General features: G+C 35.9%; 1 protein-coding gene across 3 annotated transcripts in view; it reads right to left on the minus strand.

Moving 5' to 3' along the window:
• LOC113438378 (transient receptor potential cation channel subfamily M member 3) overlaps positions 1 to 7,602 on the minus strand; it is a 283,786-nt gene extending 276,184 nt beyond the window's left edge. For all 3 annotated transcript variants that reach the window (XM_087926725.1, XM_087926726.1, XM_026703793.2), the window contains exon 1: positions 7,392 to 7,602. In XM_087926725.1, coding sequence (XP_087782851.1) covers positions 7,392 to 7,568 — 177 coding nt within the window. In that variant the 5' untranslated portion in view covers positions 7,569 to 7,602. The remainder of the gene's footprint in view (positions 1 to 7,391) is intronic.
• Between the last annotated feature and the right edge of the window lie 12,379 nt (positions 7,603 to 19,981).

The raw sequence follows: 19,981 nt of genomic DNA on the forward strand, positions 1-19,981 counted from the left end.
CTTACACTGATGCTGCTCTGATAACACTATTTTTACAAGCAAATGTGTAGGCAATTTAAGAAAGGACAGCAACCAATGGCCCAGGAAAGTGAAGGAATATAGCTATCTAATCATATTTAAAAGGCCTGAGAAAACAGATGGGGCCCTCAACACATTTTGATTGTATCACAATTATGATGTGAACCACCAGACATATGTCAACAGAGAAAGGTAACACGGAGAAACAAGATAAAATTCTGTCAAGATTGGAATATAGCACTGAAAGGCTCTTCTAAGGAAAGGAAAAAGTTTTTTTTTTTACTATTGAAAGAACAACACAACTCTCTGATGGGAAAAGTACAAAATTGAGAGAAGAATGAATTAATAAAATATAATTGGTAGAAAAAGTATAATCTAATATAATAGGCAATACAATACAATCAGTTTCTCCAAGTGTCACCTAAGGATCTCTGAGGTTCCCAAGGCCCTTTTGGGGAGGGTCCACAAAATCAAAATTATTTGCCAGTTCATACTGAAAAATAATATATTATTAAATCCTATCATATAATCATGAGAAGTAGTAGTAGCAATGAGTATGCCAATTGCAATTTTTAACATAGTACATATCAATGAATATAATCCATAGAAATGAAATCTCTTGTGGGATCCACTATGATTTTTAAAAGTAGGAATGGGTCCTGTAAGAAAAAAAATTAAGAAATACTAGATTCAAATTAACACAGGGAGAGAGAATTGAGTAATCTATCTGCTGTACGCGGTACCCTAGGACAGAAATCTCTAAAGTTAAATATACCCACTACAAATGATATGGAATTAAGACAATAACATAAGAGGGGGGAAGAAAATATTACAATATTTATTCATATTTATGTCATTCTTTATCTCACAATTTTAAATTTTAATTTGTTTTTGATAGTGTTTTATAATGTAGAAAATGTTTTTGTAAAGTGGTGTATGTATATATAATATGTGTGTATATATATGTGTATGTGTATGGATATAGATATGGATATGGATGGATGGAGATATATAGTGTATATATCAATTCCTACCTAACAGATTTCAAATGAAGATGTTTGTAAGGAACTTATGTTAACTGTTTTAAAATTATGAAACAATGGTTAGAATGCAGTACTGCAGGCTACTTCTGCTGACTGCTGGCAGTTTGGCAGTTTGAGTCTCACCGGCTCAATGTTGACTCAGGCAATCCTTCCGAGGTTGGTAAAATGTGGCCCAGATTGTTGGGGGCAATATGCTGACTCTGTAAACTGCTTAGAAAGGGCTGTAAAAGACTGTGAAACAGTATATAAGTAAGTGCTATTGCTATTATTGTTAAGAAATATACACTTTTAGAAGAACATGAAAAATATCGTAACAGCCCAAATAATTTCCTTACAATTCCTATCTGTAAGTCATAAATGTTTATTAAAAAAATTAAAAATATTATATATAGCATATCTTTAGTCTCTGGATTTAACCAGTGTGACCTTTTAATTGCTGTTTTCCAGAATCAGGATGGAAGAAAATTACTTTATAAAATCCAGACTACCTACTGTAGTCTAATATTTGGATTTAGATATAGTATTAGTCACTAATGGGGGATATTTGGCAACAGGAGCATAAGGCTATCTTGCAAACTAATACCAATTAGTACTATCAAAATGTACAGATTGTAAGGGATCTGGAAACTGCTCATAATTAAACGAAGGAGACAGTAGCACTAATTTATTGTTCACAACACATTCAAGACACTATTAATCAAGGAAGGGTATTGCTAAAACTTCCTGAGTCACTATTTAAGAATCTTCCAAAGTGAGATGGAACAAGGCTGTCTTAACGGTTTCTTAGAAAGTGTTACAAAGAAACGAAAAGAATCTTTTGTAAAGAGAGTATTTCAAATCTTCTTGGAGACAAAAGACCAAAACAGCTGACTTTTTGTTATCTGCAGTTTTCCAATGCTTTTTGGTACTGAAGTTGTAGATCCAAGAACAGTTAAAAGGATTTTGAAGAAAGATGAACATAGTAGTGAGGAGCAGAGGGAGATATAGCAGGAGGCAGGCCACTGCCATTCTCAGGGAAGAGGGTTTGGGTACAGGAGACCAATCACCACTACAACCTTATCCTGAGAGGCATATTATCAGGTGTTTTAAGCTTTGGTCTCTGGCTGCTGCTGGTTTCACCAGTTCTATCTGTAATAATTTTTTTCTCACCCCCTCTCAACAATAGGATCCAACTGGATTGGCAAGGGTTCCCCTCCCCCTCTTAATCCATTTGGATTTCAGGTCCGGTATCATTGACTGAGCTCAGGAAGAAAGTGTAGAGTAACTATTGATTTGTTGCCACTTTGCCGACAACCAGAGGCATTGTGGCACAGATAACTAGATATGAGGCCTTCCTGAAGAAGTCTGATACCAAATGGTTTCTGTCCACCCAGTATGATCAGTCAGAACTGATACACTTAAGATACATTAAAGTCATTTATTAGGATCTAGAAAGCATGCATTCTCTATCTTAGTACCTGCCTTCTGGAATGATATTCTCCATAGAAATCCAAATAACTTCCAGCCTAACAATGTTTTGAAGATTGTTTTCCAAGACCTTCAGGCAGCACACAAAGTCCAATTTTGTTTTGTTATATGGGATATTCTTGTTGGGATATTCAAGTTCCTTTGTATTGTTTTTCTGTTTTAAATTATAAGCTGACCAGAGTCATTTTGGAGTTGGGCAGCTTTTAAATCAAATCAAACCAAATCTTCACAATAAGATTCCATTTTGGTTTATTATATATATAATTAGCACTCATCCCTTTAGTTCAGCCATTATTTGAAATATTGGGAAAATTTGAAGAGTCCATTAGTCTTGTTTTTGTTGGTTTGTTTTTTTAAATAGGCAAACATAGCTGAAAAAATGGATGAATTTGTTCAGAATGAATATGTTCATTCCATTTCTCTGAACTTGAATGCCCTCTAAAAATATGCCATGCATAAAAAATTTATTGGTATGAATAACCGTAGAAAGGAAAACATAAAAAGAGAATTGAGATAAGAAGGAAAGTTGATGAAGTTTGTTAATGAGAAAGTATTTTAAATCTTCTATAATTACTTAGGACATTTTAGTAAATTTAAGGCTCAAAGTTAAAATATCCATACTAAATATTAAGCAATTTTGAAGTAATAGGAAGAAAGCAAGTGTGAGAAAGTATCACAAAACCTTTCAGTCATAGAAAAATGACAGTGCTAATTAGATGTGAAGTACTAAGCCATTTATTTCACTGTCATTCACTGCTAGTTTTTATTTTACAGTCAGTTTAACATGACTGTTTTTTAAAATCACTGATCACCTGAATTATAACAGGATTTATAAGCAAACAGGTTTGCAATTACTAAGTAAATTAACATCATGAAAAGAACTAGGAAGAATGAATGTGTTACAGGCTAAACAAAGCTAAACTGGCTAAAGCATTTTTAAGTCCAGAACATCCAGATAACATTTCAAAGTAGCTCAGATATCTCCCTAATTCATTGATGTATGAAAAGGTGGAGGTATAGTAAAATTGGGTTTGAAAGTTTCTGTTATTATAGCCAATCTCAATAATAGTATATTTAGTCTTCCTGCACTGCAAATAGTCTTTTTTTAATTGGTGAGGAAATTGACACATTCTAAAAGTGCCTTAATGCAAACAAAGTGAGAGTTTGACTTTTACAAATACGTTTCACATGTGATTTCACACCAAGACTATTCCTTTCCTTGAACCCAGTTTGGGAGGTGTTAAAATGTGATCTAGGAAAAGTAGTAGTAGAGAGGTCCTGTCCTATAAGCATAAAATATATGAAAGCACAATCAACAGATTTTAAAAAGCGCTTAAGGTTAGACAGAGTTATTCTTTAGTTCATGCAGAGTCCAAGTGAGATCTATTCTATATCATAATTCTAACCGTGATTTGTTTTTGTTTTTTAAATCACTGAGTTTATACAACATCTCTGAATGAAATGTCAGGAAATTTTTCTGGATTTCTTTTGTAGCAATCACACCTAGGATTTCAGCCTTAACCTTACAGATTAAGAGATTGAGAAGGGGGTAATTTTTAATATACTGCTACTGATGAAATAACAGCAACTGCAATAGAGTCATTGAACTATAAAAGGAAAATGTAAACCCAAATAGATACTATTTAAAATCAGTCTTGGCATTCTTAAATGCTTTAAATTTAAAACAATTAATGTTTGAAATTTCTTGGTAAACAGTGAGTATATGGATATTGATATCATATTGTACCATAACCATTACACATACCAGTGATGCTGAAGCAAGAAGCAGGAACAACAGAACATCAAATTCAAAAGATACAATAGAGATCAATAATACATTCTTCTGATTCTTTAAATCATTTGAAAACACAAAGGCAGCAGGATAACTTAACCAAAACAATGCTGGATCATGCCAATTTTCCTATGTTCCCAAATCACACGCACATTAAATTTCCTAGAATTATATAATATTGGAAGGAACCCTGTAATCCAGTTATGCTTGTCTATCTAGCCACTCACCTTATATATAGGATACTAACTGAAATTCTTCTGTAGAATTTATTTCTGCCCTCTGCCAGGCCAAGGCACCTCTGTGTGCTCATCAGTGCAATAGATGTGATAATGATTTTGTACTTTCAAAGCTAAGAGAGAGAGAGAGTAATTATTTCCTTTATCCCTGAATACTCAGTGTAATTTGACACCAGTAATACCCAACACTGACTTGGCATTCAGTCCGCAACTTCCATCTGGGACTCTCTTTGAACTATAAATCTCTTGGTTTGAGGAATTGACCTAATTTTTTGACTTTCTGCCTCTTCCTGATTTGTAATATCCTGCTCAGTCCTGGAGAAATGAAATAACTGTACACTTTTATGCCATTTTATCCTTATAAACTCTTGCCTACATAGAGCAAAATACTAATCCTTAAATTATTGCTTATTTTCTGTGAACCCATGGCACATTAATCTTTACTCAGAAACAAATAGTTTGATGTTTGAATCCACTTCTGTAAATTTCTTTGAAGTGTCTTATTTATCAAGAGGGCTAGATAATTATCATTTCAAAAAGTTCAGATATTCTTATTTTCTTTGAAGTACCACCATCTTGATTAGGAACCATATACCCAGTTTTAAAACTTTATAATAAAATATTCTTACATAGATCAGCTTCATCCATACTTTTCATAGCTTAGATCTATAACTTTTTTTCATAATCAGGGACATTTCAAAACATGAGACAGAGAAATTTTTGAACTAAACTAATACAACTATTCTTCTGAAAGCAAAACAATTACTAAAACATAATTATTTGCAATTCTTCAGGAAAAAAGTTTCTGAGATAGAACAAAAGATGTAAAATAATGTTTCAAATGACAACTATGACTTCTACAGGGTGTATTGAATATATGGAAACTGAATTATGGCTTATTATAAAAATGAAGCAACATTATAATCAAACAGAAAATTCTGCCACTTTTCTAAATGATTTCCTAATTATTGTCAAAACATATCCTACTCCAAATTTTACTTTTTCAAAAAGTATCTTGAAATAGTGTGACTTGAAAACATATTATATGCACATTTGTTCTCCATACATCTTTTTGTTGACATCTTAATGGTTAATTGCCTGTCAATTATTTGTATAGGGCTTTCTTTCCAACTCAGACCCATAGCAGGCATTAGTTTTTGCATAGTTAATATCCCTTCATTTACAGGTTTTATATAGTGTATTACAATTATTATTTCAAAGACTATTGAAATACTGATTTTTATGATACTCATTTATACTGCTTTATTTAACAAGTAGGTTTACAACTAAAGACTTATTTACCACTAGCCAAAATAATGATACCTTACCATCTGTTTATATCAGAACCAAATTGTCTCTCCAGATTTTGGTTGTCATGGCATCCATTTCATATCAAGTCCCCCTCCTCAGCTTTCTATATTCTGATTCCTTCTATCTAGCTCAACCTGTTGCTGTTTTACCTGGTGCTTTCAAAATCTAGCACACATCTTCAGGCAAATCCAAACATATAATTTATAGAGAAGCTAGAAAACTATTAAGGAAAGATCTTTAACTATCTAAAATAATCTTCTAAGTAAAAGTAATGAATTTTAATCAACTAACATTGCTATTCTTTCACTTGAACTTCACGTGTTTCTGCTCAACCTAAGATTTATATAGTCCTCATCTTCACAGTTGAGCCGTTGTAACTAATTGTTGCATGGATTATGAGCCTCATTATCTCAAAATGGTCTAAAAAATTATCTATTATTCTCCAACAATGAATACAGAGTTGAAGAAATTACTAATCATCCCTTCCTCCAAATAGATTAGAAAGCCAATAGTAAATTACAGATAGAATAATTACATCATTCACCAAGATACAGAAAAATTAATAGCAGCCCAGAAGGTAATCACTGCAATTTTAACATTGTATTCAACTATCTATACACCAGGAGACCTATTAAATGAATGAAGTAATGATATATAGCAAGGTTGGGCAAGATAAGAAGGTCTTGGTAACAGGTGGATTTCACTGCTCTGTACTGTACTCAGGTTTAGCATTAAGGACATCTCTCCACTAAAGGCTAGCTTTCCTCCTGTCTTACAAGCTCCAAAGAATGATCAGCATTTGTATGTTCCCAGCACGTGCAACGTTCATTATCACCCCATATAGTACTGCAGTCAATAGAAGGGAGAAGTTTACACCAGAGAGAAATGTGTTGTAGTGCAATAATGGATGGCAGACAATGAAGACAATCCCTTCATCATTTAAAATGGGTCAAAGAAGGCAATACTAGAACTGGAGGGAGGGGCGGGGGGCGGCGCAGGGGCATATTCACTACCAGACGCTTGTGCTCTAAGAACCCTATGGAAAAGAGGGTTCGAGGAATGATCCTGCTTTTTATTTGCTGTCAAACTACTGCTTTGATTCGCTGTGAACGACTTATATTTGGGGGAGGGGGTGCCCCTCCACAGGAATCAGGCCCGGTTTCTTAGGGTTCCCCTCATTTCAGCGCCGCAGGAGGGAAAAAACAAACCATCGCCGAGGGCGACCCATTCACCCGAGAGCGCGCGCGGTTATGAAGTCTCTGGCACACCAACGCACGCCTCGCGCTTTGATCTGGCGAAGAGCAACAGCCCCTACTCCTCTTGCACGCCCCGTCAGAATCGGGCGCCAATTTCTCTCCGAAGAGAGAAACTGACCGACCATGATGACCGCTCGACGCCGATCCACGAAAGACCTGGCGGGGCAGGTCCATTGAAAGAAAGGCGTCCAAAGGCAGTAGAAGTTGAGGCGCGCCACACACAAAAAGGGCGCCAAAGCGAACCAAACCAAGGCAGCAGGGGGCTTACCGGAGGCTGTTGCGAAGCCAACCCAGAGCGTTTGGTGGAGCCGTGCCTGGAACTTAACCTCTTCCACGACTCTGCGAACCGCCCTCGACTAGCGCTCCGGCTCCTCCGCCTGCCAAGTTCTTCCTTGTCGGAGCAGCCTTTCTCCGCTTGGCTGGGACTCCGCCACTTCTTCCCCATCTCCGCGGCAGACTGAGCCCGTGAGACATTAAGTTGAGGCTTTTCCTCAGGGAAAAAAAGCGCCCCGCGTCTGACTGAAGGGCGAGCGGGCGTGAGGCGTTTACCTCAGAGCGCTTCTTTCTCCTCGCTCTTTCTCGGCGCGCCAGGCAGCCGGCTGGCGCGCGCGCGCTCTTGGTGTTGCCGGCACGCCCGCTCCCCCGTGGGGGCTGCGGCTGCAGAGCTTTCCCTCGCTCTGGTTCGGAGCCTCGGCGGGTTCTTAGGAAGAGCTCCCGCGTCGCCCTTTTCCTCGACGCCGGTGGTCGAGGCACCTCACTGGTGGCTTTTAAAAGTCCCGTTGCCAAGATACCTGGGCAAGGAGGAAGCCTCTTTTTTTGCCGGGTTTTGCCTTCCGGATATTTTCCCTTCAGGTGTGCCGAACGGCAGATGCAACAAACAGCACACCTTGCCGCTCCCCACCCCCCCGGGGAAAAACGTGCTCTCTCGACAGCTCCAGAAGTGGCGCTTGACACTCACAAGACAGCCCGTCAGGGACCGCCAGAGACTAGACGCGACGTGCCCTTTTGACACTTTCCCCAAGAGGAAACCGGACAAGGGACTAGCCTTCCCTGTCCCACAAACTTGTTTCTGTAAAAACTGGTGCTGCACCTCAAAAGTCTAGATATTGGGTGTAATTCTTTACAAGCAGTGCCCGGCCTTTTCGAGTCTGGGTTCAATTAACATTCTCATCTGTTTGTTGCCAGCATCAAGGAGCAGTGTTTGGATATCTAAGGGGCTGCCACACACAAAAAGAAAGGGTCGACCAAAAAGTATCTGAAGACAGAACAAGAAACAATGGATGGAAACTAACCAAGGAGAGAACCAGCCTAGAAATAAGAATTTTCTGACATAACTATCAGCGACTTGCCTTTAGAAGTTGTGGGTGCTCCATCACGGGAGGTTTTTAAGAAGAGATTAAACAATCATTTATCTGAAATGGTATAGGGCCTCCTGCTTGAGCAGGCAGTTGGACTAGAAGACCTTCAAGGTTCCTTCCAACTGTTATTCTGTAATCTAACTTGGACTAGAATCCCCCAACACATTAAGCCACAACATTTAGTATGTTATGCATATTCTGCCTAAGTAACCTACAGAATCTTTATGGAGTTTTTACCTTCTAATTCCAGTTCCTGTTTGTGGATGCACTTTGCTAGTCTTCTGCCTGCCTGTCCTACATAATGGCTGCCACTGTCCTTAACATTGTACACTCAAGATGACTTTTGTTTTTTCATTCTGGGTTTTTTGGTTGCCTAAGCTTGGTTTGTGTGCTATGGTGATACCATATGGTTGTGATAGTCCGTTGGTTGTTTCTGAGATGTTTTGGTAGATGATAGTATAATCCTTTTCAAAGTCTGTGCTAGTTATGCTATAGTGGGAGACATCAGTAAAATAAACCACTTACCACTGGAGTAGAAAAAGTAGCAGGGGGAGAGGTCTTTCAAATTGTCAATACATTCAGCAAAGTGGGGGAAAAAGTTCTAATGAAACAATAAAAATCACTAGCATAAATAGCTGAAATCTGGATGATCTTTTATCAAAACCAGAATGCTGTATTATGGGAAATTCTGTGTTCAATAACAAAGTCCCTTTAAAGTCATGTTCATATGATTCAGCAAATTGTATCTGGCACTACTCCAGCATCAAATGCATGAAGAAACTCAGGATTAAGTTTCTGATTAACACAGAAGGAATCATCTCATTGAGTATCCCAGACACCATTTTTCCTTATACCTATCTATCTACTTATCTATCTTGGTGTGAACAGAATCAGAACCACTGGGAAGGGTGGAGGGAGTGAAAAGAAAAGACAAAACCACTACAGAGGCCCCATTGTTCAGGGCCTCATTTTTTATGCTGCATACCAGAAGCTTTGGTCAATCATCTCATGATATCAGACATACATACTGGGATGCCATGGCTAACATGAGACATCCAGCAACAAAGTTTGGGTACAGGTAAAAGGGATGAATCATATAAGACTGAATCATATAAGACCTAACTGAATGATTAATCTGGCCACTGTGGAACTTTTTCTCCCTTAAATAAAAAACAGGAGCTGCAGTTTGCAAAAGTAATTGGAATGCCTGATGAGATGACTGTTTTGATTTTAATGGGATTGTCCTTGATTGTCTCATTCATCTGGCATCAAATAATTGGTTAAGTTAATCATGAGTTGTGCCAGAGTCAGTTTGTCATCTCATGTAAACAAGCTGTAATTCTGCCCCTGAAAAGCCTGAAATGAATAGGATCGTCTTCTGTCTGGCTAATCACAGTTTTGCTAACAGTTCTAAAAGGACATGTCTTCATGACATCAGCTTCGTGATAGCCCCCATTTGCCACAGAGGAAGTCTAAAGTCATTCTTAACTGTTTCAGTTTTAAAGCACTGGATTTCCCTTTGACAAGAGACAAGACCACAACATCTTTGACATTGTACTGATGATGTGGTCAGGGGCTGGTTTCTATCTACTCTGTTTGGTTAGTTTAATTTGTTGCAAGGACATTCCCTCATCTTTGGTTGCTGATCACTGCCGCTCATAGCTATTTGGGTTTAAATTGCAACAGGGAGCAGATACCTGAAAAAGAAAAAAAGGGGGGGGGGTGGAAGGGGGGAAGGAAGAATAAAATGTCAAAAAAGAAAAAGAAAAAAAAGGAAAAAAGGAAAAGGAAAACAAAAAAACAAATAAAAGAAAAAATCCAAAAAAAATATGAAAAAAGAAAGAAAAAAAAAGAAAATCCTGAGGACAATTAACCAGCGGAACAGCTTGCCTTCAAAAGTTATGGGGTGCTTCATCATTGGAGGTTTTTAAGAAGAGACTGGGCAGTCACTTGTCTGAAATGGTATAGATGTCCTGCTTGAGCAAAGGGCTAGACAAGAAGATCTCCAAGGTCCCTTCCAACTCTATTCTAATCTGATGATCTGAGTGGGTGTTCCTGAAGCACTAGTCATGTGGACTTTGCCTTTTGGAAACAGTGCTAGATCTGTTTCAGAAAAAAAACATCATTCCTGAAAGTACATACAGGCTTTGTGTACTGGTTCAAAACTTCACTATTCTGAAATAGCATTATTCTGGAATAGAGCTACATCTCAGTTAATAACTTGATAGCCATCTCCCTGTAAATGTATTCCCATGTGCATGGAACCAGAATAAGCTTTGGCCATCTGTCAAAATTAAGTGATATGTTTTTCTTCCAAAAAAGATATAAAAAGATGCACTTTTAAATTGTAATATTTCAAAATGTTTGTGCATTCTTAATTTAGAAATGAGAATGTTAACAGTGTTAACATTTTTCTCTAAAATTAAATACCTGAAATTACATAAGCAAAGTTGTAAGTATTCTGATCTCTCAATTTGAATAATTCAATCATAAAAATGAAGATGCAAAATATTCATAGCATCCCTACAATATACCCATACAATATTCATAGCTAGTTGTCTTTGTATCTGAGAGATCTTTTAGCCTTAGGGTTGACCAGAGAGGAAACACAACCAGATTGAGCTAATTCTGCTTCATCATAAACTTACATTAAGGTAATGCATGTATTCCTCAACATATGACCCTAATGGAGCCTGTGAACCAATGAACCAGTTTCCAGCAAAACTGCTGTAAAGTGTCATATGACTATGGAGTGCTGCAGACCAGAGGTGGTATTCAGCAGGTTCTGACCAGTTCTGGAGAACCAGTAGCGGAAATTTTGAGTAGTTTGGAGAACTGGTAGCAGAAGTTTTGAGTAGTTCAGTATACCACCTCTGACTGCCTCTGCCCCCACCTTTTCTCTGCCTCCTGAGTCCCAGCTGATTGGCTGGGTCTTCTTTTGTTGCCCTGCACAGAAGAACGGAGCTGGAAAGTAGGTTAGTGGGGTGAAGAAAGGATGGGGATTTTACAGTATCCTTCCCCTGGAGTGGGGTGGGAATGGAGATTTTGTAGTATCCTTTCCTTGCCACACCCACCAAGCCACACCCACAGAACCGGTATTAAAAAAATTAAAAAAATTTGAATCCCACCACTGCTGCAAACTGCTGTTAATGTGGCTGTGTTGCTAAGCACCTGAAGTTTGGAAGAGGCCCAACTGTCAGAACTTCGAATTTGGGTCATAAATCAGCTTTTTCAGATTGATCGTAATTTTGAACAGTTGCAAAGCAACTGGTAATAAGTTAAGAACTGTCTGCATTGCAAATCTGAAAGTACAATATAAGTAGTCCTCAACTTACAATAGTTCATTTAGTGACCGTTCAAAGTTACCACAGCAGCGAACGACTCATGATCGTTTTTTACACTTATGACCATGTGATCAAAATTTAGATGCTTGCCAACTGACTCATACTTATGACGGTTGCAGTTTCACAGGGTCATGTGATCACCTTTTGTGACTTCTAACAAGCGAAGTCAATGGGGAATCTAGATTCACTTAACAACCATGTTACTAACTTATTAACTGCAGTGATTCACTTAACAACTGTGGCAAGTAAGGTTGTAAAGTGGGGCAAAACTTATTTACAAATGTCTCACTTAACAACAGAAATGTTAGGCTCAATTGTGGTCATAAGTCAAGGACTACCTGTAATCCCGCCATCTCCTTTACAGCCAGAGAAAATAGTGAGAGTTGCTTCTGAGCCTCTTGCCTCACCTCCCATCCAGTTGCAGGATATGCAGTCTCTTAAATGACCATTCCCTAGGCAGTATCTCTTGATCCTGTCTCCCAAGAGATACCCAGATACCATTACAGGATCTAACTAGGTTACATTGTCCAAAGGCCAGATACTTTTCTTTTTCAGTATTGATCATGGGTCAGTGACAGAGATGAGTCTTATCCTGGTCTTTCTGATTTAACAATGTTAGAGAAATGGCAGAAAGTTGCCCTGAATCCCTAAAAGACAGCACCTGTTAGAGATTATAGCAGCCTTATATAACCTTGATACTTTCTAGAAGTGTGGCCTTCAGTTCTCTAAAAAAAAATTTAGAATGACCTTTGCAGTGACTTGAGATTCTGAGTGGTCCCTGAAGGGCATAAAGATTAGATAAAGTTGGTTATAGAACCTAGTACTGAAGGGCTTCACCTAGGATTGTTATTTAAATTATGTGGCAACAACTAGTTTTAAGAATAATTCATCATGTTGATTTTCCAGAATGAGAAATACAAGAAGATACCAGCACTTTTTTTGAAAGTTGTATTATTTCATTAAGATAAGAAACCTAGCAAGTCACAGTAATGCCAGTAAGAAAGGAATTCCTACTGAGGTGATCTGAACCACTTTTATTGCAAGAACACTGATCTTTCTCATTTCCTTCATATTCCAATATTTAAACTTCTGTTCAAGAATGGAGAAACACATTGATTCTGGAATAACCCACTTTCCCCTCCTCTCTCTTTCTTTTTCTCTCTGTGTATGGTGTGTATGTAAATCCCTTGAATTTCATGGCAATATTTGAGGATAGAAAATTTGGTCCTAGTTGCTTTCATCAGAGTATTAAAGAGATAAGGAGAAATAGCTTTATATAACTCTTAAATGGGCATTATGGAAATATGACTACAGTGGAATTTCATGACGCAACCGTAATCCATTCCAGGACTGTCGGTTGCAACCCAATTTGGTCGTGACAGAAAGCATGACTGACTGCACATGTGTGGATTTTTAAAAAAGGTGCTGCAGGGGAAATTGCCGCGGCTGTGTTTGCAATCAGGTGCAAACGTTTTCCAAAATTTTTGGTCGTCACCTGATTTGATCATGGACAGAAGCATTCGCAACCTGAGGTTCCACTGTACTTACAAAGTCTGTTTTCTTTATTTAACTCCCCTTCCACTTTTTAAAAATTTCTGATGTTGTATCCTTTAAAGGCTTTACTAGTTAAGTTGAATCAGCTATGTAAACTCACTGGCTATGCTTCTGCTTAGACCTTGGTTAATGTAACACAGTTTGAGCCCCAGGTCTTACTGAAGTGAATAGGCAGATGTACATCTAAAATTGGGAAAGTTTTATTTATCAATAATTATTTTTTATATTATTATTCAATCTGCCAAATTGCAGGCTGCCTGCAATTTAAATAACATTGTGCTTTGGGTAGCATCTGGGCAAATTAATAGAAATTATAGCATGCTCCCAAAGTGTGGGAATAATAAGTGAAAGAAGAGTACATCCTAAAAGATTTCTATTATACAAAGTCACCTTGCACATTGTAATGTACAATGTAATTGTAGTACACCTAATGTAGCTGTGGTGTTCTCAGTCTAAGCAATTAAGAATAAAAGTTCACATATACCACTATTTCAGCTTCCAATATCCCCAAATGTTCACTAGGTACTAGATATCACAATATTTTGTACTTCATAGAAAAAAAAACTTTTACAAAATAGTTTCAAATCTGATAAATTTTATTCTTATATTTTTCTTGAGTGAAAAATAATTTCTCTTTATTAATTTGCATTAAAATGATCATGTGTATTTATAATGACATATAATGAATGGAAATATCAATGTAAATATTAGTTAAATTTCTAGAGATCTACAATTATTTAGATGTAATTGTATTTTACATGTATTTACTTGTATTATACCAAATTGTTCTTACACATCCACTAGATCTACTTATATACTGTATGTAAGGCTATTATGAAAGCCTGATAAAGCCTGATTAAAACTACACTTTAGTTCAATTATGAATCTATACCAAATTGAAATGGGCTTATTAAATTAATAGTCTTGGTGCTCTTCCAACTAGCATACATTTTTAGCATGTAAGACCACATATAGTATTGAGAAAAATGCTATAATAATAAAATTTTCTGAAAACATAAGACACAAATAAAAATAGATTTCATATATAAAATCTATTTTTAGATTTTGAGGGAGCTAATGCAAAGCAGTTGTCAAGGATATAATAGTAAAAAAACCCTGCTTATCAGACTTAGCTATGCCACACATTCTCAAAAAGGTGACAGACGTTGTAGTAGCTCAACTTATATTTCAGTTTTTTCTAGAAATGTTAGAATAATGATTTTGTGGGCCATTTTGATTTTGTATGCTTTGTGACTGTTCCTTTAGAATCACAAGCAAATGCACATAGATACACACAATGCACAGTTCTGCCTATCACATTAAACCAGAGCACAATTAAGTCTATAACAGTGTATAAACTTTGACAAAGCATTAAACTGTTAAAAAAGAAAAAGCCTGTTAGACACGATTTTTATCTATCATTTGTCTTAATTATCCCAACCATGGATCCACATTTTATTAAATCCTAGTCAAGTAATTTTGCTAATAATTTAAAATTCCACTATTTCCCTTTCTGTTTTTATCTTCTGTTGGCATATATAGGATTAAACAAGTACCACTAGAGGAAGAATACTTTCCCAACTTCTTGGTGCTGCGATGCTAGTTTGTCAAGAGAGGAACAGCAAACTACCACTAAAAATGGCTTATCTGCTCATCTGTAGGTGAACCCGTTGGCAAAATTTAGTTATGTTTGATGTTTGGCATGTGAATATGTTCAGTTTCTATTTCTACAGTGCATTGGCAATGATGCTTTCTTTTTAAAGCAATATTACAAAAACAAGGAAGCCCTATTTTAGATATTGTGAGAACTTAAGAAGTGCCCTGCTAAATCCAATCTCTGAGCCATCAAGTCCAGCAGTCTGTTCTGACAATGGCCAATCAAGTGTATAAGGAAGCCTATTATAGACAGTCATCACTTAACAATAGTAATTGGGGCTGGAATTTCCACTGCTAAGCAATATGGTTATAAAATGGTACATCACGTTAAGGCTCCAAGGAACTTAGGGGGAGCCCTTTTGTAGTTGCACAGTGACTACTCCAGGCTAGCTGTGCACATGATATCTTCTCTCTGCTAGGTTGGATGCTTATCAACATACTTCTAATTAAACCTATCAGTGTTTATGATCTTGGGTGTAGTGTTTGGAAATGATAAATACTGAAAGGTTCAACTTTGCTATATGGTGTACCACTTAAGGAAAATAATTTTATAATTTATTGTTAAAACATTGCAAGGACTAGGATGAGTCTTTGTTGAGCCTAAAGGGCCTCACCATTGGAAGGCAAGGTTCTTTTAGAGTAAGAAGGGATTTTGTGACACACAAGCACCTTTCTGACAGATGTTTTCAACAAATCTTTTAACACATCCATATTACATTGTATAATTTTTTAAATCTGTGCATGAGTAGGAAGTGTTTTGTTGTATTAAACCAGCTGCAAAAAATTAAATGTTTTCAGACATTAACTATGTAGGTGGCACAAAAAAGTAACTGAGCATAAGTGAAGACAGTTTTTATCTTTTTAAAAATGTGGTTTTTTTTATTGAGTAAGTAGGGAGAAAGAGAGACAGTGTAAAAATATATACATATATTTTTAAAGTGTTAAACAGTTTGCTTATTTTTTAAAATAAAGATCAAAAAGTAGCAAAACATTTTCTATAATTTCCTAATACTGAAGAAATGAAACTATAATATAAAAATGCTAATTATAATATTGGACATGAGAGCTTTCTTATAAAGGCATATGTTGGCATATTTGTCTAATTATCTAGATTTATGTGTTTATGTATATGTGTATTTGAGCTACTGTTGACTCCTGGCAATTGCTTAGACAAGTCCCTGAAATTTTCTTGGCAAGGTTTCAAAAGTGGTTGCCTTTGCCTCCTTCCCAAAGTTAAGAGAGAGAATTTGATCCATGGTCACCCAGCTAAGGCAGGACTAGAACTCACGGTCACCCAGTTTTTAGCCTGGTGCCTGAACCAACCTGGTTCTGTGGCTTAATCTTAGATAAATAGCTAAATACAATAAGAGGCAAAGTGAAGGTGATTTCCTAATCTAATAGTACTTGCCTATATTTTAATTTATTAAATTACTTTACGCTATTATTATTACTATTGTAACAGTACATTCTTTTTCTGGATCACTTAATGTGTACAACAAAATTTATATCAATAAAATTGCACACATTATGTCAAGAATATTTTGGTTTCCATACTGCATTTATCTTTGAATATAGACTAGACATACATATTAAAATTTACTTTTAATTATTTGTTGATATATATGTATTTCTATGTTACAACTGCACATCCAACTTCTGTTCAACTAACTGAAGAAAATTATATGTACTGTATATTTGAAAACATAATCAAATAATTTCATGGTGGAGATGTAGTTTCTTTTGGCAACAGCTTCCTTGTCTGGAACGCGGGAGAATAGAAGAGAAATTTATCTCCTGCTTTTAAAAACAATACCCAATTTTCCTTCCTTTTTTATTCTATTAGTTCTGTTAACTAAACATTAGTAATCATTCTTCTGTTTCATACAGAATTTTCAATAGATAAGAGAATGACTGAGAGCCTGTAAAAATAAATGCAACTGCCGAATGGAAACATGAAATTACTTCCTTCATCATAAGAACATTTATTTGTCTATACACATTTCTGTAAATCAGTGAAATTCAAACGTGACTTATTGCTCCCTCTTCCAGCTAACATGCTGGAGTATGGATAGGCAATGCTATGATGCATCTGCAAAATAGCCAGTGGGAATCTCCTGATGATGCATAATCCTATTTCCCAGCTTTCATTTTAACAAAACAGCCAATCTTTTTTAGATGCTAAGGTATGAGATCAAGGAGGAAACATATTCTGCTCGTGTTGTACTGAAAAACTATTGCTGCTTTAAGTCCTTTAGTTAACAAATGGTCATAGCAACGATTGACACAGCGTAAGTTCCTTGTTCATTTTTCATAAAATGGAAGAAATTTATTCTTTTTTTATCCTGTTATTCCTTCTAAAATGATGCTCAAAACAATTATCAATAACAAAAAGATAAAGCAGCATTATAAATGTAGAGAAGTACATCAGAATTATTAGAACACATCAATTAAAAGAAAAGCATTAAAACAGTTAAAAGCTATTTGAACAAGCTGTGTTAAATTATAAGCACCTGGCTTTGTTTGCATAAAGCAAGAGAAAAAATCGTGAGTAATAATTCAGAATTTAAGATCAAAAGCTGAGTAGGCCTTTTCTAAATATGCCTCTGCTCATAGCAAGAATTTACACTAAACCTATGTAAAAGAGAATCTGAGAACTTGTGGGAAGATGTAATAAACACTGAAAGTGAGGAGGAAAAAAATACTCCCAAAAAGAAAAAAATCCAATAGATTGCATGAACAAACCATCATGATAACTTCAGAGTAATCTGAAAGACTGAAGACTAAGGTCCTACCTATCCATCTGGTTGAGTTTTTCTCTCTTTAGGGGACATAAACAAGCTATCTAGACAAAAAAAATAGAGGAACCATAAATTAAAAAATAAAATAAAAGCAAACAAATTCAGGATTACATGAATGCATAGACAATTTTGAGGAGAACTGCAATGTTTTATTACCAATGGACAACCTTATTATCCAAAATAATATATGTACAGATGAAAATAAGCTATTAGAAAAAGCTACAAAATAGTAGCCCAATTTGAATGAACATATACCATATTTTGTGATCCTTCAAGACTATTTGCTATGTTGTTAACTTTTGGCTAACAAATTTCCTAGATTTTAAGTACAGTTCTGACCTAAAGATAGCTATACTTTAATTTTTCAATGCTTTGCAATAACAAACTTGGTAACTAATAATGGGAACTGAATCAATTTCCTATATTGCATCAATGTATATACCATGGAAAAATTGAAATAATTCAGCTAAGAATTCATTTTCAGAAATTTTTGGGTAATTTTTTTCAAAAATATATAAACCATACATTAATATTGATCACCCATAATCTATACTAATTGGGCACATTTGTCAAAGATGGTGATGGATTCCAAGACACAGATAGTCCTTGACATATGACCACAATTGAGCCCAACATTCCCATTGCTAAGCAAGGTAGTTGTTAAGTGAGTTGTGCCCCTTTTTACAACCTTTTTTGCCACAGCTGTTAAGCAAATCACTACAGTTGTTAAGTGAATCAGGCTTCCCCAATTGACTTTCGATTGCAGCTTGGAAGGTTACAAATGGTGATCACATGACCCTAAATACACATGATGAAACATAAATATTTGCCAGTTGCCAAGTGCTCAAATTTTGATCACCTGATATGGGGATGCTGCAACAACCGTAAGTGTGAAAACAAGTTATAAATCATTTTTTCAGTGCTATTGTTACTTCAAATGGTCACTAAATGAATGTAAGTCAAGCACTACTTATAAAGGACAGAGCTATAAAGATCCACCTACCAATTGTCTTCATGGATCATTTTTGGTGACTTGTTGAAAGATTTAAAAGGAAGTCTTGACCACAAAAAACACAGCAAAGTTTACTGTGTTCAAAATCATAAATTTGTGAGAGCTCAGGAAAGCCTATATTTTATATAGTGTTTTATATAATATTGAAGATATCTCCTTAATTTTAAACGAATTAGAGATTAACATCATTCCTAAAATGTGGTGAATATAATTCATAAGTCAAGAATGTAAGGGTTGAATTTGTCTTATTTGAAATCACATTATAACTGACAATCAAATATACGCATCATAAGTTCCAAAAAATGCCAAATATATTCTTCAGTAAAAGATTTTTAAAAATAATCAAATCTCTAATTCTATACAATTCTCCTTGTTCCAGACTAGGAGCTCCTCTGTTTAATTTGTTTTCTTGAATTGAGTCCATTTATTGATAAAGACACTGTTTTAGAATTTAAATATATTTTTTTGGATTTCAACACATAAGATTTCAGTTCAAGCAGAAAGATATAGAAAAATATTTGAAAAATAATGATATAGCAGCCTTTTTTAATTTCAAGCCTGAATGGCCATGGCAGTGTGAATTAAATTTTTTGGAAATTATAGTTCATTTTACCATGGCTAGGAAAACTCCATTCTAAACATATATCAGGCTGGAAAAGGCTGGATAAACCTGGGCAGTTTGACACACCAGCTGTTAATTCTTCAGAATGTATATTTGTTCTCCATTAAGTTTTTAATTATTATTGATAAATGTGCAATGATTAACTGATATGCAGATCCGTGAACTGGGTGCACAATGTTTATAATGCAAACAATATTGTACTATAGTACTGGGAGAAAAGGTCTCTATAATGCAAATAATATTGTATTCGATTACTGGGAGAAAAGCTGTAAACTTGTAATAAATCAAAAGAAACTTCTAGCATACTTCAAAAAACATGAACTTTGCACATGCGCAGACACACAAATGCACAAATCAGGAAAAAAAAACCTTTTATGTGGGAAAATCCTCTAAAAAGCCAAATGAGAACTAAATACGGTCAATGAATCTAGAATGCTCACTCTCTTTTGGAAAGGACAAGCAACTCATCAACAGATGAGTAGTTTAGAAGACAACATCAATGGACTGGAGTGAT

Source organism: Pseudonaja textilis, chromosome 2, assembly GCF_049901715.1.
Source record: "Pseudonaja textilis isolate UNSWEBS1 chromosome 2, rPseTex1.2, whole genome shotgun sequence".
Taxonomy (NCBI): Eukaryota; Metazoa; Chordata; class Lepidosauria; order Squamata; family Elapidae; genus Pseudonaja; species Pseudonaja textilis.